The following is a 25,143-nucleotide window of genomic DNA, read 5'->3' as shown; positions in this document are numbered from 1 at the left end:
TGGATAACATGAAAACAGCCTAACCAGCTCTACTAGGGTGAGAAAAATGGTCAGAGTGAGGTGTTCTCTCATTTGTGTCTGGAAGTAGCTAGCAAGCTATCCAATGTTAGCCAGTTAGCTTGGGCGCTTGACTGCCGTTGTGAGGTCAGAACGCTCGGATCAACCCTACTCCTCGGCCAGAGCGTCCAGTGTGCGCTCTGAACGCTCAGAGAGCAAAACAATACAATTTACGAACGGACAGTCCGACAACGCTCTGAATTTACAAACGGAGGAGAAGATGGAAGGTCTAGGTTTGGTGAGGGTTAAAAGTACACATACAGATGGTTGGGAACACAAACACCTGAGAAACACACCCACAGGTTTCAGCCAGGCAGAATGAATGCCCTGTGGAACCCCTGGGTTAAGTGTCTATAAATAAAGAGTGGATGACCCGAAGAGAGAGCGAGAGAGAGAGAGAGAGAGAGAGAGCGAGAGCGCAACAGAATGAAGAGAGACATGGGAGAAGTGTGCAGGTAGATCAACAGCAAAAGAAAGATGAAAATAGAGAGATTATCAGACAGAGATGGAAACCGAGAGAAAAAGAGATGCAGTAAGAGAGGATGAGACAGAGGAGAGGAGAGAGAGAGAGAACAGCCTGACAGGACTCTGTGGACCTATATCTGATATGGGATCCTTGATCTCCTCCTGGCCACCGGCCGACCCCCTGATCTCTTCGGCCGCCGGGGGGGGGGGGTCATCACCCATGCACCACTTCACTCCACACCATGTCCTGCCTTCCCCATCCTGTAAGCCTCTTTAGCTGCACAACTAATCCTAGCCCCCGGTAACAGCCTGGGAGTGTATGTGTGTGTGCATATATGTGTGTGTGTGTGTGTGTGTGAGTACGAAACAGATTACTTGTGTATATGCACAGGGGTCACAGTATGCCGTGTGTATGTAACATGGCTAAATCCTAGGCCCTAATCTATGTGCTCTCTGTCACCTCTGGGTCTGCATGGCAAATGGCCCAGGAACACAAGGAAAATACTCAAGGGCTAGTCAGCCCTTCCCCCTGTTGAGGGGCCAAAATCTCAGTCTCTCTCACACAGTATCTAGCAGACTGACTATTGGAATGTGTGAGAGAATAATACCACTGAAGCCATGTTTGGTATCTCTACTGAAAACTTCTTCCCTGAAGTGAACTCTGATGCCATCTATATGGATGTATGATCTCCGTGGTTATGTGTAGTTGTTCAGAATGAACTCTGATGACACCGTATGCAAGGGTTTCCTTTGTGCCGTCTCAGGAATGCGGCCCGGTCTCTGGTATAAATGGAATGAAGGTCTCTAATCCTGCCCGTGGGAAAAGGTTTTCTGAAAACGCTTCTCTCTTTTAGGTTGGCCCATAGGCCTAGAGGGTCTATTTTGTTCTTGCATGTTGGATGCATTTGCAGTTTGCTTTGGTAGCGTTTCAGATTAGTTTGTGCCCAAAAGAAATGAATGGTAAATAATGTGGTGTCATTTTGGAATGGCCTTTATACATGCTAACCTCCCCTGTTATTGGCATGTCCTGGGGGTATGATCTTTGACCCTCTGTAACTTTCTCACTCATCATTATTCACTCATCATTATCCGTAATCACGGTAGCATCCACATTCATGTAGAAATGTTTAGAAACATTCTATTCTTATTTATAATATAAGTGACTCCAAAATGACACAAAGCATAGCAACACCCACCCGTAGCACGCACTCCAGCAGGTATATTTCACTGGTCATCCCCAAAGCCAACTCGATTGGCCACCTTTCCTTACAGTTCTCTGCTGACAATGACTGGAACGAATTGCAAAAATCACTGAAGCTGGAGACTCATATCTCCCTCACTAACTTTAAGCATCAGCTGTCAGAGCAGCTTTACCGATCACTGCACCTGTACACAGCCCATCTGTAAACAGTCCACCCAACTACCTCATCCCCATACTGTTATTTCTTTTTGCTCTTTTGCACCCCAGTATCTCCACTTGCACATCAACATCTGCACTTCTATCACTCCAGTGTTAATGCTAAATTGTAATTATTTCGCCACTATGGCCTATTTATTGCCTTACCTCCCTAATCTTACTACATTTGCACACACTGTATATAGACTTTTTCTATTGTGTTATTGACTGTACGTTTGTTTATCCCATGTGTAACTCTGTTGTTGTTGTTTGTGTCCCACTGCTTGGCTTCATCTTGGCCAGGTCGCAGTTGTAAATGAGAACTTGTTCTCAACTGGCCTACCTGGTTAAATAAAGGGGATTTAAAAAAAAATATAAATAGACATAGAATATAGCTCAGTATTTTAATCATTTATTTTATCAAGTCATTATTACCCATCTTTATCAAAAGGTGTCAATAATTTCAGACCCAACTGTATATATACACATATATGATCAATATTACCACACTACGTGTGTGTGTGTGTGTGTGTGTGTGTGTGTGTGTGTGTGTGTGTGTGTGTGTGTGTGTGCACATGCTCATCAAGACTGAATGCATGTGTACATCAATAGATTATTCTGGATGTGCATGTTGATTACGGAGTGCATATGTGTCTATATTCCTCTGCTGTTTTGACAGCTCTGTTATTAAGGATGACAACTAGGCTAAAGCCCAAACAACTGCACATTTGCAGACAGCCATTTCCCTAAATCTGGGGATGGGGGATGAGTGTGTGTGTGTGTGGGGAATGAGTGTTCCAATTTGCAAAAAAAAAGAAGAAAAGCCTCCAGCTAAAAGAAAAGAAAAGTAGACCAGATACACACGTCCTCAAGGGACCCCAAAAAGAGAAACAACCAGGAAACAAAAAAAGAGGGAACAAAAAAACACACCCATTTAATGAAGATTTTTTTCCAGGAGAGATGGAAGAAGGGTTTGCGTGGGAGCAGGAGAGGACTGTATGTGTGTGTGTGTGTGTGTGTGTGTGTGTGTGTGTGTGTGTGTGTGTGTGTGTGTGTGTGTGTGTGTGTGTGTGTTTCATGACAGTGAGCCCTAACTAACCATCAAACACGCACACACGCTACACCTATGGGAGGGGGACTGTGTAGTCGCGCTAGTTAGGCTAGCACTAACCTGTGCTTCACCGCAGTCCCAGTGGAGGGCCACTATACATTCAGATGCTGGCAACCTTCAACTATTGAGGATACTTGAGATAGCATGCTGGAGCTCAATCTGGTAGCGGGAGGCTTTTCCAGGCAATACGTTTCGTAGCCGGAGTAGTCAGTCTACACAGTTATGGTGTAGAACTCTGGTACTTCTTTAACTCTCTCCGCAGCACTTGACTGATATTTAAAAGTCATTCACTGGCCTGAGAGTTCAGGCTTCCCAAGTCCTTGGGCGACAAAGCGAGAGAGAGGGCGATGGAGGCGAGGGGAGAGTAAGAACGAGCGAGCAAAAGAGAGAGAGGCGAAGAGAGAGAGAAACACAATGTGAGATGGAGAGGGGGGAAAAAAGCATGGCCACAAGTGTCTCACCTTGCAGCCCTCGCAGGCGCTGACTCCGTAGTGGTATCCCGAGGACTTGTCCGCACAAACGAAGCAGGGTTTGTAGATTCGCGGGGGAGGGGGCGGCGAGGGGGGACTGGGGACTATCTCCTCCGAGCTGGTGCTCTGGGTCTCTATGGCTGCAGAGAGAGAGAGAGAAAGGGGAGCGGGAGATTAGGTTAGTTTAATCTAAAGGGCTGGGTGATCTTAAAAAGACATACAACTATGCTATTACTTAGCCTAATCACCGATTAAGACGTGGCGGAAACAAGTGACAACGACACATTGCAACAAGTTGACCGTATGAAAGATTCAGTGGAACCACCGTTGGTCATTGGGTAGGTAACGTGTAGCACAGTTCACTTGAATAATTACCACACTTTGATGTAACTGCATGTTGTGCCGAGAGAGAGAGAGATTCAAATGGATCAAAAGAGAATTAGGATGAAAGAGTGAATGGGAATATGAGAGAGAGAGAAGCACATGGTGATAAAGCAGATGATGTTACCGCCTGTGGTGGGCCTCTCCCTAGAAAGCCTCTATAATAGCATCGCCCCGTGTGAGAGGCAACCTGCTGTGGAGAATAGGTTGAGTTGGCCCACGGCCTGCTTTCTGCTTCATAGCAAACACACACACACACACACACACACACACACACACACACACACACACACACACACACACACACACACACACACACACACACACACACACACACACACACACACACACACACACACACCACACACACACACACTGGGAGTAGTGCCAGCAATAATTAATGGAGTTGTGCTTGTCACCGAGGAGGAGAGAGAGAGAGAGAGGCAGGAGAAATACACAATAAACTGCTCCATTAAAGAGCTCTAGAGAACACACAGCCATGTTAGCAACCATGGCTTACCAGCCAATCAAGAGTCCTCCTAGGAGCCTCCGTGACCAATCAGGGCTCACTCAGGCATTATTGCAGCTCATCGCGGTCCACTAGGTAGCCATAGCGACCAATCACTATCCACAACGGTACAATCTCCATGATGACAATGAGCAAATGAGCTCCAACATTAGTGTCTTATTAGGAGGCTATTGCCAATGATGAATGATCATAGCAATGAATAATATCTCAGTCACGAGAGTGCATTCAAACCACATTCAAGCGAGTAGTTTATTAGCTGCTAGTCTTTAACAGCAGAACGTAGACCATATACAGTGCCTAGTTGAAGTCTACACACCCCTGGCACAGTCTTCACATTTTGCGGCCTTAAAATGTAATCTATACCGAACAAAAAATATAAATGCAACAATTTCAACCATGAGTTACAGTTCATTTAAGGAAATCAGTCAATTGAAATAAATATATTTGGCCCTAATCTATGGATTTCACATGACTGGGCAGGAGCACAATCATGGGTGGGCCTGGGAGCGCATAGCCACACCCACTTGGGAGCCAGGCCCAGCCAATCAGATGACTTTTCCCCACAAAAGGGCTTTATTACAGACTGGAATACTCCTCAATTTCATCAGCTGTCCGGGTGGCTGGTCTCATACGATCCCACAGGTGAAGAAGCCGGAAGTGGAGGTCCTGGGCTGGCGTGGTTACACGCTGTCTGAGGTTGTGAGGCTAGTTGGACATACTGCTAAATTCTCTAAAATGACTTATGTAGAGAGGTTAACATTAAATTATTTGGCAACAGCTCTGGTGGACATTCCTGCAGTCAGCATGCCAATTGCACTCTCCCTCAAAACTTGAGACATCTGTGGTATTGTGTTGTGTGATAAAACTGCACAAGGTGCACCTGTAATGGTCATGCCGTTTAATCCGCTTCTTGATATGCCACACCTGTCATGGATTATTTGGATGGATGGATTATTTTGGCAAAGGAGAAATGCTCACTAACAAGGATGTAAACACATTTGTGCAACATTTGAGAGAAATAAGCTTTTTGTGCGTATGGAAAAATTCTGTGACCTTTTATTTCAGCTAATGGAACTTGGGAACACCACTTTACATGTTGCGTTTATATATATTTTTCTTTATAGAAAGGGATTAAATTACATTTGTTCCCCTACAGAGCTACATAACTTACTCCAATTTTCAAAGTGAAAGAAAGTTAGAGATAATTTTCAGAATAAATAAAAAAACGAATGAAAACACATAGATGCCTGGATTGCGTACGTCTTCACTCCCAAGAGTTAATACTTGGTGGAAGCATTTTTTAGCAGCCATTACAACTGTGAATCATTTTGAATAATATTCTACCAACTTTGCACAACTCCTAGGGCAACACATGCCCATTGTTTTTGTCAAAATTGCTCAAGCTCAGTAAATCTGGTTGGGAATCATTGATGGACAGCATCAAGCAAATTTAAGTCGGGACTGAGACTAGACCAACTATTGGGAAAGCCATTCTGGTGTTTCTTTGGCATACAAATGTGTATAAATGTCTCGCTGAAAAATAAAACTGTATCCCAGGGTTAGGTTTTCAGAAGACTGAGGTGGGTTTTCCTTCAATTCTTTACCTGGGCTTCGCTCATTTCATATTGATTTTGATCCCGACAAACTTCCCAGTCCCTGCCGATGACAAGCATACCCACAACATGATGCTGCCACCACAATACTTGAAAATACAGAGGGTTTCACTCTGTGTTGTGTTGAATTGGATTTGACCCAAACCATTCGTTTTTTTATTTAGTCCAAAAAGTTTATGCATTTGCCGTGTGGCCGTTCAGTATTACTTAGCGGTTTGTTGCAAACAGAATGGATGATTTGGAGTGGATTTTTTTCAAACACTGGCTTCCTTCTTTTCACTTTGTCATACAGGCCAGTAATGTGGGGTGAATACAATGTTGTCGATCCCTTTCTATTTTCAAGTATTGTTGTGGCAGCATCACGTTATGGGTATGCTTGTCGCCGGCAGGGACTGGGGAGTTTGTTAGGATCCCAAAAAATATGAAAAGGAGCAGAGCCCAAGTAAAAAGTTAAGAGGAAAACCTTCCTCAGTCCTTTGAAGAGCCAACACTGGGATATAATTTACATTTTCAGAGGGACAATTACACACATTTTAAGACAAAAGACACACCAGAATTGAGAAGTTTAGTGTTCCTGAGTGGTCCCGTCTCAGTGCTGACTTAAATCTGCGACAAGATTTGAATATTGCTGCTCATCAAAGATTCCCAACCAAACTTACTGAGCTTGATCAATGGATATATGTTAACCTAAAAGTTGTGCAAGGTTGATAGAATCTTTTTTCAAAATGATTCCCAGCTGTAATGGCTGCCAAAGGTGCTTCCATCACATATTAACTCTGGGGTGTGATGACATGCACAATCAATATTTAGTATTTTTTTGTCATTTCGAAATATTTACATAATTTTTCTATCCCTTTGAAAATGTGGAGTAGGTCGCGTAGATCATTAGGAAAAACCTAAATGAATCCCTTTGTTGATGTCATTTTAAGGCAGCAAAATGTGAAGCCTGTAAGGCGTGTAGACTTTCACGAGCGACTGTATGCGTTATGAAAAGGGAAACATGCCTGCCGTGTGATGAGAAACAGTGATCTTGTGTAATCACAGTCCATCATGTAAGCTCCTCCACTTCTTGGAAGAGGGGCTTACATCATTTGGAAGAATGTGCGAGGGAGACCCTGAACACACACACACACACACACACACACACGTACACACAACACACCTTCAACCTTTCAGAGCTCTCATAGTGTGTGTGTGTGTGATGCTTAGGGGTCCGACTGAACCCTGGAGTGTTAGTAAGTGCTCCATTTTTACCCCAGGACTCATAGAACCTGCCAGGCAGCATGAGAGGACGAAAGGGGGAAAGGAACACACGCACATTGACCTGACCCAAAAACACACATATTTATGGCCCTAACCCACCATGTGAAAGTTGATGCATGAATCTGTCCTACATGTTCTAGTGTGTGTGTGTGTGTGTGTGTGTGTGTGTGTGTGTGTGTGTGTGTGTGTGTGACTTCTCGTGTCCAATCTTACTTGGTTCCATCATTACCACACTAAACCCCCACACATTCTTCTACCTTCCACTCTCATCTCTTTCACTCCCTCTACGTTTACCTCCCCCTGTATCTCTCCTTTTCTCTCTCCAGATTCTTTCCATTCTCTCTCTCTACAAGCCAAACACCCTACCCCCGCATTTGCTATTCCCCCTGTCCTGTAGTCCTCCAATCCCCAGCCATGTTCCGCTCTGCCCTTTTCCCTTTGACCCCCAGCCATCTCCGGTCCACGCCCTTACACCCCCCCCCCCCAATATTTCCTGCCAAAACACACATTCCAGTGTCTGCTGCACCCCCCTCTTATTTCTGCAAGCTCAGTCCACCTTCCCATCAGTGCTGGGTAGGTTCCAACAATAACACTGGTATAGGGCCTGGGGTGGAATTCCAAAACACCTTTTACCATAAAAAAAAGTGTATGTGTGCGTGTGTGGGAATGGGTGTGTGTGATGAGCGAGTAAGTCAGGCGGGGAGTGTGCGTTCATACTTATGGTACATCATCCTAGCTCTACCAAGTATTATTTTCAAAACAGGCCACATTTTCGCTGTGTGTGAGAATGAAACGAGAGGGAAAAGTAAAGACAGGAAGACATTGCCAGAGACCGAGATAGTCCGGAAGAACACGACGGACGGACGGACGGACGGGCGGGCGGACGGACGGACGGACGGACAGACAGAGACAGAGACAGAGACAGAGACAGAGAGAGAGAGAGAGAGAGAGAGAGAGAGAGAGAGAGAGACAGAGACAGAGACAGAGACAGAGACAGAGACAGAGACAGAGACAGAGACAGAGACAGACAGAGACAGAGACAGAGACAGAGAGAGAGAGAGAGAGAGAGAGAGAGAGAGAGAGAGAGAGAGAGAGAGAGGATGAGGATGAGGATGAGGATATCACTCCAGTGATCTCTGGGTTTGGAACAGATGAAGAACAGGACCGGCGGTTTAGAAAACATGGCACCACTATATTAGCTTTGGCCATCCGCTGTTTGTCCTACGGACAATTTATTCCACATAAAAACAGGGGACAAAACAATGCATTCACTGCCTGTTGTTGTCCTGCCAAGGCCCTTCCCCTAGTGTCCTCGGTCGCTCTGAATAGCTCAATACAAAACATATTAAAAAAAATATAATAATTTTTATTTTAAAAAACTCGACAAATACACAATGGAAAAGTTTGGGCTCTCGGGATGCTGGAATTCAGACTAGCCTAAATGCTACCAGATCACCCCGCCACTCTCTGTCACTCAGCACAGATCCTGAATCAGAAGTAATGAGAGCGTCTCCCCGATACTAACTGGAGGACGCGTTCAGTTTTTGACCAGAGAACAGTGCTTCAAAGTGTGTGGAGGGGGAAAGTGAATCTGTTTTCCTTGCAGGTCAATTACCAATTGATTTTCCAGGAACAACTTTGAGGATTACGGACTCGGATCTACTAGACTTTTCATAGATGTCTAGATACTAGTCGATCACTATGATAAATGGTACCAGTTCTATATATCCCATTTGAGCCTGAGCCCCATCTAAATTTTTTAGTCTATGTTTAGCTGCGTCTTTCCAAGTATATCCACTACCATTACCAACACACTTTCCTGTGTTCAAAATAAGCCAGTGTCACAAAAAATACACCACCCCTAACCCGAGACAGAAAGAAGACTAGAGTGTGGAGGATGTGAAGTCTTTATCTCCTCTCCAGGCACGCACACACACACACACACACACACACACACACACACACACACACACACACACACACACACACACACGCACACGCACACGCACACGCACACAGAGGAAGCAAGTGGCGGTTGAGGCTTTCAGTGCCGTCTTTGTGCCAGCTAAGGGAGGTATTTTGGGCAGGTAGGTACACAGACAACAACAAAAAAAGGCGGCAGAGAAAGCGGGCTCAGAAACAAGATGAAAGAGAGCTACGGTGAGAGATACGCTGTAGGTGAAAAGGGGAAGTGAGAGAGGGACACGCTGATCTTGTGCTGCTATACGGAATCAAACCAACACGTTTCGGGGTAAAAAAACAAAAAAACAACAACAAAACAGGAAGTAAGACATTTCAAACACTTCCACCCTACTCTTTCCCCTTCACAATACACTCACTCCATTTTCTCACCCCTCTCCATCTCCGTTTCTCTCCCTCTCCTTCCCTCTCCCGCCTTCGCACGCAGTCTTCTTGTGGCGCGCCAGCCCCCTGTTCCCTGGAGTCCTGTCTGACCTCTTTTCTGCCAAGCTGTCCTTGTATGAGTCCTGACTCGTGTATGAGTGGCACATTTCAGGGTGAAAGAGGGACATCCTCGACTTCACTTGAAACTCTACCTGCACGCCTGGCGCTATGCCACCCAAACTGGTCCCAGACACCATGTGTTAAATAAACCATGTGTAATAATAAACCAGGATTTTATTAGATGAAAGACAAACCGATCAGGTCATCACTAATCAATCGTCCCAGGTAGGCGATGTACACCAGCTACAGTGAGCTAGCTTCGCTAACGACTAGCCCCCGCGAGCCTTCTTGTCATCTCAGCTAAATAGGGACATTTGAGAAGAAGCTAACAAGATGCCAACAAGATGCCAAAAGGCAGTTCACCCTGATCAAGGACATGACTGGGCTATTATGAAGGGCTCAAAAGAGGGAGTTCCCATTCAGCCAAACTGACATCTACTTTAATAATAATCCCATTTTATTTGTCACATGGGCCGAATACAACAGGCGTAGACATTACCGTGAAATGATTACATACAAACCCTTAAAAAATATATTTTTTAAAGTCTGCGTTGTTGGTTAAGGAAGAAAATATTAGCAAAAAATAAATATATAAAAATGATAAAATAGGGGGTATACAGGGGGTACCGGTACCCAGTCGAGGTAATTGAGATAATATGTACATGTGGTTAGGGGGTAAAGTGACTATGCATAGATAATAAACAGCGAGTAGCAGCAGCGTAAAAAAGGGGGTCAATGCAAATAGTCCGGGTAGCATTTGATTAACTGTTTAGCAGTCGTATCGCTTGAGGGTAGGAGCTGTTAAGGAGCCCTTTGGACCTAGACTTAGTGATCCGGTACTACTTGCCGTGCGGTAACAGAGAGAACAGTCTATGATTAGGGTGGCTGGAGTCTACGTACTACCCTCCGTAGCGGTCAGATGCCGAGCAGTTGCCAATACAAGCGGTGATGCAACCAGTCAGGATGCTCTCGAGGGTGGATCTGTAGAACTTGAGGATCTGAGGACCCATGCCAAAGCCATGGAAGGCAGACTCAATTAGCCACCAGCGTCACACAGGAGGACTTTCTCGTTCCCTCTCTTTCCATCCCTCCCATCAGGCAAAATGATGGGTGTCCTCTCTCACTATCCCTCCCCTTTATGCTTATTTAAAAAGCAAGTCAGTTAAGAACGAAATTCTTATTTAGAATGACAGACATCACCCACAACCCATCACCCACAACCCGGGTGATATCAGCACAACACTGACCAAAAGAGCTATAGTTAAAGGTTCAGTATGTAGCTTTCCGAGTGACCGGATCCAATTCACGTAGAAGTATTAGTTATAGATCTTTCATTTCTCTTTGAAAGTGAGTCTGATAAGCAGTAGATCCATTCTTTGAGCTCTGTTTCTATGCTTCCCATTCCGAAGTTGAGCTTTGCATAATTCTTGTTTTTGTACACCGGCTTCAAACAGCTGAATATATGATATCTTTGGTTATTGAAAATGTATTTCACAGCGGTTTAGATTGTACAGTGACTCTCTTCACTATACATTGCTTGTTTTGCCACATAAACCGAAATTGGCGAACATAATATAATTTCTATCAACCATGTAATGGCGGAGCGATTTCTACTACACATTGCGCATTTAGCAGCTTCCTTAGCTGCTCATTGTAAGAGCTGATCACATGGAGAGCTGATCACCTGACCAGACTGTGAAAGCAGTGGGGGTCGTATGGTGGAGAGGGGGAGGGGTCGGGGGGAGGCGAGTGGCAGAGGGCTCTCATATTTCCCATAAACCCCCTGGGCCCTGTTGACCTGTCTGTCTGCCTGGCGTGACCTTGTGCTTGCACCATTTGACCCCTAGCTGACAGATGGACCTGTTTGTCTGGCTGAGACGACCATTAGTGTTCGTGTCGGATCCGAGGGTCGCGTCACAGAGGCACAGACAACAACAAAAACAATCACATTTAACCACGTCCACGCGGACTAAACTACAACCAGTGCACAATAAACACGCACACAAATCGGGCCGTCGCAGAAATACAGCTGAAGAATGCGCAAACGCCCTGATAAACCGTGGAGTTAACCCAAAGTTCCATATCCCACTGGGCATTATCCACACGCCCATCTGGGCCGTTAGATCAGGGGAGGGAGACTAGAGGCCGAGCAGCTCCTCCCGAGAAGGCCTTCGAAGAGGGAGTTCATCAATTAGTAAACACAGTCAAAACCAGTGCTACTCTACACGCCCACCACTTACCCTCTCACCGGAGAACGGCCTGGATAGGATAGAGGCCGCTGCTCCCCTCTGAAATATTTAAAAGCCCCAATCATTATAGTGCTATGAGGTAAATGGATGAGGCCAGTGGAGGAGTGCGAGGGGAAGGGGGTTGTCTGTGTTATAGAGTAAAAGAGTAGAAGGGGGAAGTGGATGGGGGGGGGGGGGGGGGGGCAGAGGAAGAAGAGGGATTGTGAGTTTGTCTCTCTGTGTGTGTGTGTGTGTGTGTGTTTGTCTCGGTGTGTGTGTGTGTGTGTGTGTGTGTGTGTGTGTGTGTGTGTGTGTGTGTGTGTGTGTGTGTGTGTGTGTGAGAAAGAGAGAGTGAGATAAAGAGGAGAAAAAAAAAAAATGGGGCCGAGCATGAAAGGGAAGCGGCTGCATACCTCGCAGCAGCAGCGTTGGCGGTAGTCCTCGGGGGAGCAAGAGGATCCTGGTACAGTTACTAAGCCTCCCTCGCTCTCTCTCTCCTCCCTCTCTTCAAAAGGCTCACTGTGACTGTATTATAGTCTTCTTCTCTCACAGACATCTGCCTCTCCTCAGAGAAAATAACTCCTAGCGTTGTCATGCAAGTGGGGGGGGACCAGGGACAAATATCAAACACTAACTCACGGACGGAGGAAACTAAAAACAAGGACGAGTCAAAATGTTGTTTAAAAAAAAAATAGCATATACGCCTCGATACTGGAACATGAAAAATGGTTCGGCACTAGAATTTGTGTTACTTCGATACATCTGTCAAATGTGTCTCACGGATCAACTCTGTCTATCAGCACAGTTGATGTCCCCCTATATAGCGCGAAAGCACAGTGCCTGCTCCACTTAGCCTGCACTAGGAGTCTGGGCTGCATCATGTTAGCGCCCTATTCATGCTGCACACAAGTTAACTTCTTGCGACTATAGGGGGTGCTGTTTCAAATTAGCATAATTGTCTCTACAGATGAAACGGCTTCCTACTCAATTCTTGATCGTACAATATGCATATTATTACTATTATTGGATAGAAAACAGTCTCTAGTTTCTATAGGCGTTGGAATTTTGTCTCTGAGTGGAACAGAACTCATTCTACAGCAATTTCCCTGACATGGAGTCAGATTTCACACATTTTGGCCCCTGATCTGGAGTCAGTTTAAAGGCCACTGTTATTGCTATGAGGATACGGACACTGCTTACGTCTTCCCCTGGATGCCTTTACGTGATGACGCTTTGAACGGTATCGATTGCGCAATCACAGCCACTATAAATGGAAAAAACCTGTAGGTAGGAACTCTTTTCCAGATGCACCGGGCGCGTGGTGGACACCGACCTGCACTTTTTCCAAGCATTAGTGTAGGCAGTAATATTTCTCCGGTCATGTTTCTACTCGTTATAGGAGTTAAAAACATCATAAGGTAGTTAATTTGAACCGTTGTATAGCAATTTATATCCTTTTAGTGCGATTTTGAGGCATTGCTTTGTTGTGCACTTTGACGCGCTGGGCACATTTCGGGCTCCCGGTCGTACGTTAGTGGGCATTTCGACGGACAAGTGGACATCTTTCGACCAAAAGAAGATTAGACCCAAGAAAGGATTCTTTGCCCAAGATTCTGATGGAAGAACAGCTCACAGTAAGAACAATTTATGATGATAAATCGTGTTTCTGTCGATAAATGTTAAACGTTTATGTCGCCATCTTGTTTGCTATAGCTTCGCTTGGCGCAACCTGTATTGAAAAGTAAGGATAATTTAAAAAATGTAAATCAGCGATTGCATTAAGAACTAATTTGTCTTTCGATTCCTGTCAACCCTGTATTTTTTAGTCAAGTATATGATTAGCTATTGATTAAACTAGATCACTCAAAGATGGCGACCGACAATTCCAGGCTTGTTTTGCTACTATTTTCATTGTATAACCACGGTTTTTTATGGCTAAATATGCACATTTTCGAACAAACTGTATATGTATGTTGTAATATGATGTTACAGGAGTGTCATCTGAAGGATTCTGAGAAGGTTAGTGAAAAAATTAATATATTTTGGCGATGATATGATATCGCTCTCTTTGGCTAGAATCAGTGCTCGGGTAACGTTTGCGTATGTGGTATGCTAATATAACGATTTATTGTGTTTTCGCCGTAAAACACTTAGAAAATCTGAAATGTTGTCTGAATTCACAAGATCTGTGTCTGTCCATTGCTATGTGCTGTGTATTTTTAAGAAATGTTTTATGATGAGTAAATTGGTAATACACGTTGCTGTCTATAGTAATTCTAGGAGCTTTGGTGAGATTTGTGATGCTGGCTGCAATGGCAAACTATGATTTATACCTGAAATATGCACATTTTTCTAACAAAACCTATCCTATACCATAAATATGTTATCAGACTGTCATCTGTTGAGGTTTTTTCTTGGTTAGTGGCTATCAATATCTTAGTTTAGCCGAATTGGTGATAGCTACTGGTGTTGAGAGAAAATGGTGGACAAGAAAAATGTTGATTTTTGCTAACGTGTTTAGCTAATAGATTTACATATTGTGTCTTCCCTGTAAAACATTTTAAAAATCTGAAATGGTGACTTTATTCACAAGATCTGTATCTTTCATTAGGTGTCTTGGACTTGTGATTTAATGATATTTAGATGCTACTATTTAATTGTGACGCTATGCTAGCGATGCTAATCAGTGTGGGGGGGTGGGGGGTGATCCCGGATCCGGGATAGATACTCGTGAAAGGTTAACACACTTAAATAATGCGATATATAATGCATGCAGAAATGTTGAAACTGTTAATTACTGTTCGCAAAACAATGTCCATACAGGTTAGAATACTTTCCAATGCAAGAAGAAACCGGTCGATTCCAGCTTCGTAGGCTAACTTTCCTTCTAGCGTATAGCTGAAGCTATCATCAATTCACTACACTAGTACTTTGTTTGTGACAATATGAAAATCATAACGCAAAATATGCAGATTTCAAAGCTGATTGCCACCAAAACTTTTTTGATTCACTTAAAATCGGTCTCTCTCTCTTATATATAGAGCTCGCCAGTTTATAGTCCTAAAAACCGGAAATGAGTTACCTCTGATTCATTCAGCCATTCCTATGGGGGAAATTAATGGGGTTTTGGGATAAATGCTGAAAATAAGGTCTGAGGTTAACACAGGCTTAGGAGATCAGATAAGTTTTGTTCTATGATATAATCTCAGTCAACATGACCTTTATGAATTAGGAAGCCTTGGTACTTTTGTTTGGATTACATAAAACGCTTCAAAATTCCCCAACAGTGACGATAGCTGATGAAGAGTAGCTCCTAGAACAAAACGTATAATATCACCTAAGCCTGTGTTTACCACAGACCTCATTTTCAGCATTTATCCAAAAACACTCCAAAAAAAAAACCTCAATCATTTCACCATAGCCTTTGTCCAACGAACCATGGTGGAGTTAGCACCTACAAAAAGACTCTATTGCTATTTATCCCCCCCCTTGTAAACAACGACGTCACTGATTAACGAGACAGCACACACTTCTGTAGAATACGCTACTTCTATGTAAATGTTGTTGATCAGTACAATAAAAATAGGTCCCAAATGGAAGGGTAAGAGATTGTTTGTCATCTGTAGCCGCATGAAATCACCCCCCCCCCCCAAAAAAAAGCAGACTAACAAAAGGCATCCACGCCTGTTCATTCATATCTATTGTGAATAGGCCTATTGATTTACCCAGTTTATCAATAAAGATTTATAATTCAAATAAATGACTACCATTATGTTGCCATGTAGTTAGATTGGCAAAAACAAAATTGGGTGTATGACTGTATAATTGCTTAATTAATGCATACGCGAGTGTGTCTGGAAAAAGAATGTCAAACGTAAATGATATTCAACTCAAAATATTCCCAAATGATTGAACAGAGCAGTAGCTGAGTTTCTCTGTCTGGACCAAGTGCCATTCTGTGACTCCGGTTAGTATGCCTTCTTATTTTGTAGTGGTATCATTTTGGAATTGAGAATCGTGATACAGAACCTGGTATGGAAGTCAAAATTCTGGTTTCGTGACAACACCATATACTGTACATCTCAGCTTACTGGGCGGTGTAAGATCATGGTTAGTCTTGGACAGCGATGGCTGTCGGAATCTAAACAGTCCTGTATGATTGAAACGTTCATCGGGGTTCCTCATTACTATCCTCATCATGTCGGACCTGGGTGGAGGCAAGAGTGTACATTGACATATGTGTGCTTGCTTATATGTATAAGAATGTGGGTGATCATATGTGAGAGAGCGAGAGAGAGAACTAGCTAAAAAATAATGAGAGACGGGGTCAATGATGTTTTATAGCACAGAAAGCGGCTCACATAGAGAGGCAGAGAGAGAGAGAGAGGCAGAGAGAGAGAAAGAGAGAGAGGCAGAGAGAGAGAGGCAGAGAGAGAGAGAGATTCAGAGAGAGAGAGAGAGGCAGAGAGAGAGAGAGAGAGGCAGAGAGAGAGAGGCAGAGAGAGAGAGAGAGAGAGAGATTCAGAGAGAGAGAGAGAGGCAGAGAGAGAGAGAGAGAGGCAGAGAGAGAGAGACAGAGGCAGAGAGAGAGAGACAGAGAGAGACAGAGAGGCAGAGAGAGAGAGACAGAGAGAGACAGAGAGAGAGAGAGACAGAGAGGCAGAGACAGAGAGACAGAGAGAGAGAGACAGAGAGGCAGAGAGAGAGAGACAGAGAGAGACAGAGACAGAGAGAGAGAGACAGAGAGACGGAGACAGACAGACAAAGCGAGAGAGAAAGAAAGAAATGCAGAGAGAGAGAAAAGGCAGGCAGTCGGGATGTAGGTCATTCAGGCAGTCAGGCCAACTCCAGATCCAGCTCTAGACTGTCAGTGCTGTGTTAGTCACAGTCCTGGATCCAACCCAACAAACCCCAACCTACAGATACACACAAACACACAGGGTGACTCATTGCGCCAAACTCCGGCCCCTGGCCCCCAGCCTCCGATTGGTGAACCGGAGGACTGTTTACATGGCAGAAAAATGACATGAGATAACCCTGAATGGTCCCCAAGGCTCGTACTATTGGCAGACAAGACTTTCTGTTGGAGGGAGAACAGGGAGAGATCCATCCTTTTGCTTTGCAGAGCACTACACTGTATGTAAACAGACCAACAAGGGTTACAGTATGCAACCAAGGTCATGGCTCGAAGTGTAAACATGCCAGAGGGGTTAACTGGTGAACAAACAGTAGGACTGTTCTGCATCTGGAGTTCTTTCATTTTCCTGGAGTGTCCTGCATCAGGAGTTCTTTCATTGTCCTGGACTGTCCTGCATCAGGAGTTCTTTCATTGTCCTGGAGTGTCCTGCATCAGGAGTTCTTTCATTGTCCTGGAGTGTCCTGCATCAGGAGTTCTTTCATTGTCCTGGACTGTCCTGCATCAGGAGTTCTTTCATTGTCCTGGACTGTCCTGCATCAGGAGTTCTTTCATTGTCCTGGAGTGTCCTGCATCAGGAGTTCTTTCATTGTCCTGGACTGTCCTGCATCAGGAGTTCTTTCATTGTCCTGGACTGTCCTGCATCAGGAGTTCTTACATTGTCCTGGACTGTCCTGCATCAGGAGTTCTTTCATTGTCCTGGACTGTCCTGCATCAGGAGTTCTTTCATTGTCCTGGACTGTCCTGCATCAGGAGTTCTTTCATTGTCCTGGACTGTCCTGCATCAGGAGTTCTTTCATTTTCCTGGACTGTCCTGCATCAGGAGTTCTTTCATTTTCCTGGACTGTCCTGCATCAGGAGTTCTTTCATTGTCCTGGACTGTCCTGCATCAGGAGTTCTTTCATTTTCCTGGACTGTCCTGCATCAGGAGTTCTTTCATTTTCCTGGACTGTCCTGCATCAGGAGTTCTTTCATTGTCCTGGACTGTCCTGCATTTGGAGTTCTTTCTGTCCATCTCTTCCCTTTTTCCTCACCTTGATCCCTCCCAGAGTGAGCAATCAGTGCCTCCCCCTTTAGAGCTAGCAGCGGGGAGAGGAGTGGCAGTGAAACAATAGGGACCGGGGCTAAAGCCTGGCAGTGAAACAATAGGGACCGGGGCTAAAGCCTGGCAGTGAAACAATAGGGACCGGGGCTAAAGCCTGGCAGTGCAACAATTGGGACCGGGGCTAAAGTCTGGCAGTGAAACAATTGGGACCGGGTTTAAAGTTTGGCAGTCAAGCCATTGGGACCGGGGCTAAAGTCTGGCAGTGAAGCCATTGGGACCGGGGCTAAAGTCTGGCACCAGTCCACAGTCCACTGGGGGGAACCAGGCGGTTAACCCCCATGTCATCTCTGGGCTTTGTTTCTGACAGCTAAATCTACAGGGATTAGCACCCCAGCAGACAATGGCATCGTAATCCCACCAGCTCAGCCCAGCATATTGACCAGAGGGAGTACCATGGGTCAGTACTCTGGTCCATTAGGCCAGGCTGGGTTAGGGCCAGTCTGGGCTGATTCGGGCTGTCGGCCCGGGAGGTTAGGACCTCGTACTGGGATATTTGTGCGTTTTTTGTAACATTTGTTGTGTAACACTTATGCTGTTATCTGTGGTGCTGTGGTGAGTGGCAGGATATTGGCAGAGGTAATCAGGGTTAATCACCTTGCATGACAGAGTGAAAATCTGCTTCTGAGAATTAGAGTAAGCGGGGGACTGGTCCAATCCCAAAGTAGAGAGGTTTTTGGGCCTTTAGCCTACTTGGTCTCATACTAGGGACTACATTTTTGTGAATAAATACAATTTCATAGTAAGGATTGTTGGGTTATATTTAACTGAAATAAAACAAGTCTCTTGACATCCTTTACTTTTCAAAACACTGGGTTTCAGTCATTTAACAATGTATCTAGATAATAAAAATTCTAAAAAACAGATCAAAATGTGGTTTTTGTAAATTTGTACAATTTCATATTTGACCCTGGCCGTCGAGTTCAAAGGTCATAAAGTATGGCAGCCTAGCCATACCAGCTAAGTATAGCAGAGGCAGTGATGCTACACTAGCTAGCCAGCCTCAGGGGGATAGAAGGAAACCCCAGTGATGCTCTCATTTCTGCTGCTGTGACACGCTAGCGTCTCCCTCTTCTCGCTCTCTCGCGTGTGCGCTCAGGGAACAATGGGCTCAGTGATTTCCTCAGACCTGCCCTACTCAGCGCTCGAGTCTCTCATCTCCACTTTAAGACTTAATCTCTTCCCCCTCACCTTTCTTTTCTTCCCCTCTGCTGCTCGACCCCAGCCAGCCTCTCCAGGGCCTCTCTTCAGAGCCAGAATGAAGAGATGAAGGGAGAGAAGAGGAGGGGAGGAGAGTGCTGCTTGGAGCTATTCAGGCTGGCTGACGAGAGCCAGAGAGAGAGAGAGACTGTGCTGGGTTTTAGAAGAGAATAAACGACGATGTTCTCTCTTTTGGTACATCTACTGAATACCACAACAATAACCATAATTACAACCAATGATATCACTACGATACTGAAACAACATCACAGAGCATAAAGCCATGACAATCGTCAGTTTTGTAAACAACCCCAAACAGCACAGACGCTCTTTTTGCTGCAAAAATGACTATCTTGCATAACACCACATCTTTTGAAACCGTTCCGGTCTTATTTCCATTAACATTTTAACCCATTTCTGCGACTCCGTTGTGATTTTGAACTCTGGGACATAAGATCGTATCTGAGCCGTGGTGCTGGGAGATAACAGCATGGTTTCAACCTGCCCCCCCCCCCCCGACCTCGCTCTGAAGTGTGCGGATCTACTTCCACCCACCCAGCAGTGTACCATACCATGTGCCTCAGAGGTGGGTTTGAACTTCTCCCAGCCATCCAGCCTGTTGCACCCCAAAGCTGGGCTAGATCCACATCCTGCCTCCCAGCCAGCCGTGAGCATACCACGTGCCTCAGAGCTGGGCTCAGGGCTGGGCTAGAGGGCATTTCTCGGGAGTCTGACTGGAGGAGGAGGAGAAGAGACCCCCACGAGGCTTGCTGAAATGCCAGAGCACTCACATCATATCATGCATGACTGCAGAGCGGAATGTGCGCCATGGGGCAGGGCGCTGGCTTGTGTCTTTAACACGCTATCTTCTCTGAAGGGGGGGGGGGGGGGGGCGGACTGTGACTGGCCACTTGTATTCTCGATTGTGTTCTGGTACATTATGGCTGTCTGGAAAAGCAATGGTCGGTAGCTACGGGGGGAAAATAGGGGAATGGGTTCCCTACTTCCAACAGACGCGCATGGTATTCCCGAAAAGTTGAATATACTAGAGATCGTTGCAATTTGTTTCGAGAAAATGTGTTTCTACTTCTCAGAAACAAGGGCCTGGGGCAATAGACTGGAAGTCTTTTTTTTTTACAAAAACAAAAACTGTGTTCCCATTTCCCAAAAACAAATCAGGAAAGACCTTTAACTACAAAAAACAATGTTCGCAAGACAAATCACTTCAAACGTCTAGGACATCCAAGAGTATATTGAAATCATTCGGGGACTAAAGTAAGTGAACGGGGAACACCGTCACGCTTTTTATCCCATTTCTGTGATGCCTTGGAGGCCTCAGTACGGCTGTGTTATGGTTTTTACTCAGGCATGAGCTGGTCAGCCGCTGTGGGCTGAAATAGGCATTTTAACACGTGGCCAAGCTTAGCTGGGTAAGACTCAAGTGACTGCCAGTGGCTCCTCCACTACTCGGCCAAACCGACCAGCATCAAGATCCCAACTAAGGCACATTTTTACCGTTTTTTTTTTGTGCGAGGAGAGAAGAAAAGTCAAGACAAGGAAACAAACAAATTAGTGTGGGAGGGAGAGGATCAGGCTATATCTGTCTGTCTCTAAAAGGCTGGAACCAAACTGAACTGTTGCTAAAAACAGAGACGACTTGTCTTCGTCTCCTCCTCCACAACCAAGCTGAGAGAAGGAAATAGGAGCCAAACAGGGAAATGGTTTAATTAGATCACGATTAGTAATGAGATTAGCCCTGTGTCGAGTGTGTGTGTGTATCGAGTGTGTGTGTGTGTGTCAAGTGAGTGAGTCAAGTGATTGTGTGTGTGTGTGTGTGTGTGTGTGTGTGTGTGGTAAAACCACCACAAGGGCTGACCCAGGGACCCGGGCCTGAAGTGTCCCCTTCATAGAATCAACCATTTATCTTCATACAGATCTTAGCACAAAATCCACGTAGGAAACTAATTAACCAGTAGTAAAGTTAAAAACAGCCCAGCCACGGCTGAGGAGATCTGTGAGATCTCCCAGCGACAGCCCCTGACCTACATTCAGCTGCAGCTGCTGTGCCGTGTCTGAGAGAGGGAGGCAGCACTGGGGGATTTCTCCAGAGGTAGGGGTTTGTGTGTGTGTCTGAATGGATATAGGAATGCGTTTGTGTCTATTAGCAAAAGGGTGTGTGGCTCTATAAGCAAGCATGCGTGTGAGTTTTAAGAACCTCTTCAACATCAACACCCGCTGAAGATGCCCCGAAGCATCGTCAGCGCAGCTCGACTTTCCTACAAGCGCTGTGTCATGTGTATACATTCATGTGCATCACCGTGTGTATCAACTGTAAATAAGTCTGCGAACGTCTACCTCCCAAGGGTACGGCTTTGTTATTCTTCTGTTTAAAGGAGCATGTTGAAACTCATCTAATGTGAATGAGAGCGTTCATTAGTAAAGGAGAGAGAGTGTGTGTGTGTATCTCATCTCTGTGTGTGTGTGTGTGTGTGTGTGTGTGTGTGTGTGTGTGTGTGTGTGTGTGTGTGTGTGTGTGTGTGTGTGTGTGTATCTCTGTATGTGGCTGGGAGGGAGGAGTGTTGGTTGGTTTGTGATAACGAACGAGAACCGACCGTTAGACCTACACCTCCCTCACCCCTCCTGGGCTAGACGGGAAAGATCACATTCCAACCCCGGTGTGGGGGGGGGGGGGGGGGGGGGGGGGGGGGGGGGGGGGGGGGGGGGGGGGGGGGGCTACTGAGCCTGACACCCAAACCAAAACAGGGACAGTGGCTTTCTGCAGGGCATAAAGGAGAGGAGGGCGGCAGGGAGGGAGGGAGAAGGAGAGAGAGATGAAAGGGAGGGAGAGGAGAGGAGAAGGGAGAAAGACATGGGGTTACGACAGGGGAGGTGGAAAGAGGGGATGAGTGAGTGAGCGAGAGACAGAACAGAGAGGGAAGAAAGGGGCTGGGAGAGACAGCGAGAAGAGGGGACCAGGTAGATGGCAGACACCGAGGGGAGTTGGATAAGAGAGAGAGAGAGCGAAAGAGGAGAAGAGGTCCTGGGTGGCGCAGCTGTGAAAAGCACTGGGGTTTGATCCCAGGCTGTGTCACAAGCATAGGACGGTGCTCAATTGGCCCAGCGGCGTCCGGGGTTAGGGGTAAGTTTGGCCGGTGGGGCTTTCCTTGGCTGATCGTGCTCTAGCGAATCCTTGTGACAAGGCCGGGCGCCTGCAAGCTGACGCCGGGTCGTCAGTCGAACGGTGTTTTCTACGACACTTTGGTGGCAGCTGACATCCGGGTTAAGAGAGTAGTGTGAGAAGAAGTAGGTGGCCAGGCAGGTCATGTTTCAGAGGACGCATGATTCGACCTTTGCCTCTCCCGAGCCCAATGAGGAGCTGCATTGATAAGCCAAAAGGACCCAATTCAGGGCACATTTTTTTTAATGAAATGCTTGTGGTCATACCACCCTGAACACGTCTGTTCGGGGTCGGGGACCGGTTAGTACCGGGACGGAGTACCGCCTGGGAATTCCAGGTGCCGTAAGCTCAAAAAGATATTTACAAAAAAAGAAAGAGGAGAAAGATGAGGGGAGGGAGAGAATCAAAGTGTGGTGCAAAGGTTAACTTCCTCAGTGTGGGGAGACGGGTCTGAGGGGAGCGGGGGCAGTTTGGCCAGTCTAGTCCATTTACACTGCCTTGTGTGTGGCTTGACCTGCAATCCCTTTTACTAGCTGTTCATTTAAAGAGACTCTCCAGTACTTTTTAGCTGGCCCACATGGGGGAAAATGTAGGGAGAATGGTGCGGCACAGCTTAAAGGAAACAGTTGCTTTCTAACTAGGGATTTTGTGGATAATTAAGGTAAGAGAGTCATTCTGCTCATAGATCATGCATGTACCAACTACACATCCAAAGCGAAACGTTCAGAAACAAGTTTCTTAGTCACCCAAGTACCGGAGAATCACTTTAAGGTGACACCGTATGCACAACTGCCACACAGCTTTAACCAAAGGCAACCACGACCCCAAGGTGATGCGCCTGTGTCTCTGTTGGTATACGGTAAGTAGCGTGTATGTGTGTGTGAGAGAGAAAGAGAGGGATTGTAAATACTATACACGTGTGTGTCGATGAGCTTCATCATAACAGCAGAAATAGTATTACTACTATTATTATTATTATTATTGTCTTTGGGAGGTGACGCCAGGCAGTATTACATTTGTCTCCAGTTGTTTCTCTGGCTCCTTCATCCATCATTTTAAGTGCTTACAATCACTTCACTTCTCTCCCCGAGTCCTCGCTCCAATGAGCCCCTATCTGAAGCTGAGCCCTTCAACTCCACTGGCGTTTGCAGATCTGACAAACGCACACGGCCTTTCCTGGCAATGACATTAAATATAGGATGGGTTTTTTGGCGGGGGGGGGGGCGCAAGGGAGCGAGAGCGTGTGAGAGCGTGTGCGAGATGGAAAGCGAGAAAAAAGGGCAGGACGGGCTGCTACGATGGGATGGCTGGAATAAACACATTCCATTTCATTCATCGATCTACGGATTCTCCTAAATAGCCATATTCTCCCCCTTAACACAGATGTGCATGTGTCTATACTTGGATCAGGACAAGTAGAACCACCCCAGTGAGCTAAGTTGGTCGAACGTCTTTTCAACCAAAAAATACGTCTTTATAGAGTGTGGTGGTTATAGGGACATGGCCTGCCATGAAGAGTTAACCATACTGACTTACAGTGCCTTCGGGAAAGTATTCAGATGCCTGGACTTTTTCCACATTTTGTTACATTACATTTCTCTCCCACCCCCCCCCCGCCCTCATCAATCTACACATAATAACCCATAATGACAAAGCAAACCAGGTTAGTAGACATTTTTGCCTATTCATTAAAAAAATAAACTGAAATATGACATTTACATAAGTATTCAGACCCTTTACTCAGTACTTTGTTGAAGCGCCTTTGGCAGCGATTAGAGCCTCGAGTCTACTTGGGTACGAAGCTACAAGCTTGGCACACCTGTGTTTGGGGAGTTTCTCCCATTCTTCTCCGCAGATCTTCTCAAGCTCTGTCAGGTTGGATGGAAAGCGTTGCTGCTCAGCTATTGGTTTCAAGTCCGGGCACTGGCTGGACCACTCAAGGACATTCAGAGACTTGTCCCGAAGCCACTCCTGCGTCGTCTTGGTTGTGTGCCTAGGGTCGTTGTCCTGTTGGAAGGTGAACCTTCGCCCCAGTCTGAGGTTCTGAGCACTCTGGAGCAGGTTTTCACCAAGGATCATTCTGTACATTGCTCCATTCATCTTTGCCTCGATCCTGACTAGTCTCCCAGTTCCTGCTGCTGAAAAACATCCCAGCAGCATGATGCTGCCACCCCCATGCTTCACCGTAGGGATGGTGCCAGGTTTCCTCCAGACGTGACGCTTTGCATCCAGGCCAAAGAGTTCAAAATTGGTTTCATCCGACCAGATAATCTTGTTTCTCATGGTCTGAGAGTCTTCAGTTGCCTTTTGACAAATCTCCAAGTGTGCTGTCATGAGCCTTTTACTGAGGAGTGGCTTCCGTCTGGCCACTCTACCATAAAGGCCTGATTGGTGGAGTGCTGCAGAGATGGTTGGCCTTCTGGAATGTTCTCCTATCTCCACAGAGGTACTCTAGAGCTCTGTCAGAGTGACCATCGGGTTCTTGGTCACGTCTCTGACCAAGGCCCTTCTCCCCCGATTGCTCAGTTTGGCCAGACGGCCAGCTCTAGGAAGAGTCTTGGTGGTTCCAAACTTCTTCCATTTAAGAATGGAGGCCACTGTGTTCTTGGGGACCTTCAATCCCTTCAGATCTGTGCCTCGACACAATCCTGTCTCGGTGCTCTACGGACAATTCTTTCGACCTCATGGCTTGGTTTTTGCTCTGACATGCACTGTCAACTGTGGGACCTTATATAGACAGGCGTGTGCCTTTCCAAATCATGTCCAATCAAT

At 45.8% G+C, this 25,143-nt stretch overlaps 1 protein-coding gene across 3 annotated transcripts in view; it reads right to left on the bottom strand.

Annotated features, from left to right (window-relative positions):
- The window catches only part of LOC120034730 (retinoic acid receptor alpha-like), a 156,684-nt gene that overhangs the window by 13,966 nt on the left and 117,575 nt on the right, over positions 1-25,143 (bottom strand). For all 3 annotated transcript variants that reach the window (XM_038981344.1, XM_038981336.1, XM_038981352.1), the window contains one exon: positions 3,491-3,639. In XM_038981344.1, coding sequence (XP_038837272.1) covers positions 3,491-3,639 — 149 coding nt within the window. The remainder of the gene's footprint in view (positions 1-3,490; positions 3,640-25,143) is intronic.

The sequence above is a fragment of the Salvelinus namaycush genome, chromosome 3 (genome assembly GCF_016432855.1).
Source record: "Salvelinus namaycush isolate Seneca chromosome 3, SaNama_1.0, whole genome shotgun sequence".
Lineage (NCBI taxonomy): Eukaryota > Metazoa > Chordata > Actinopteri > Salmoniformes > Salmonidae > Salvelinus > Salvelinus namaycush.
Note: the sequence above shows the minus strand (reverse complement) of the source record. Positions and strands in the feature narration are given on the sequence as shown.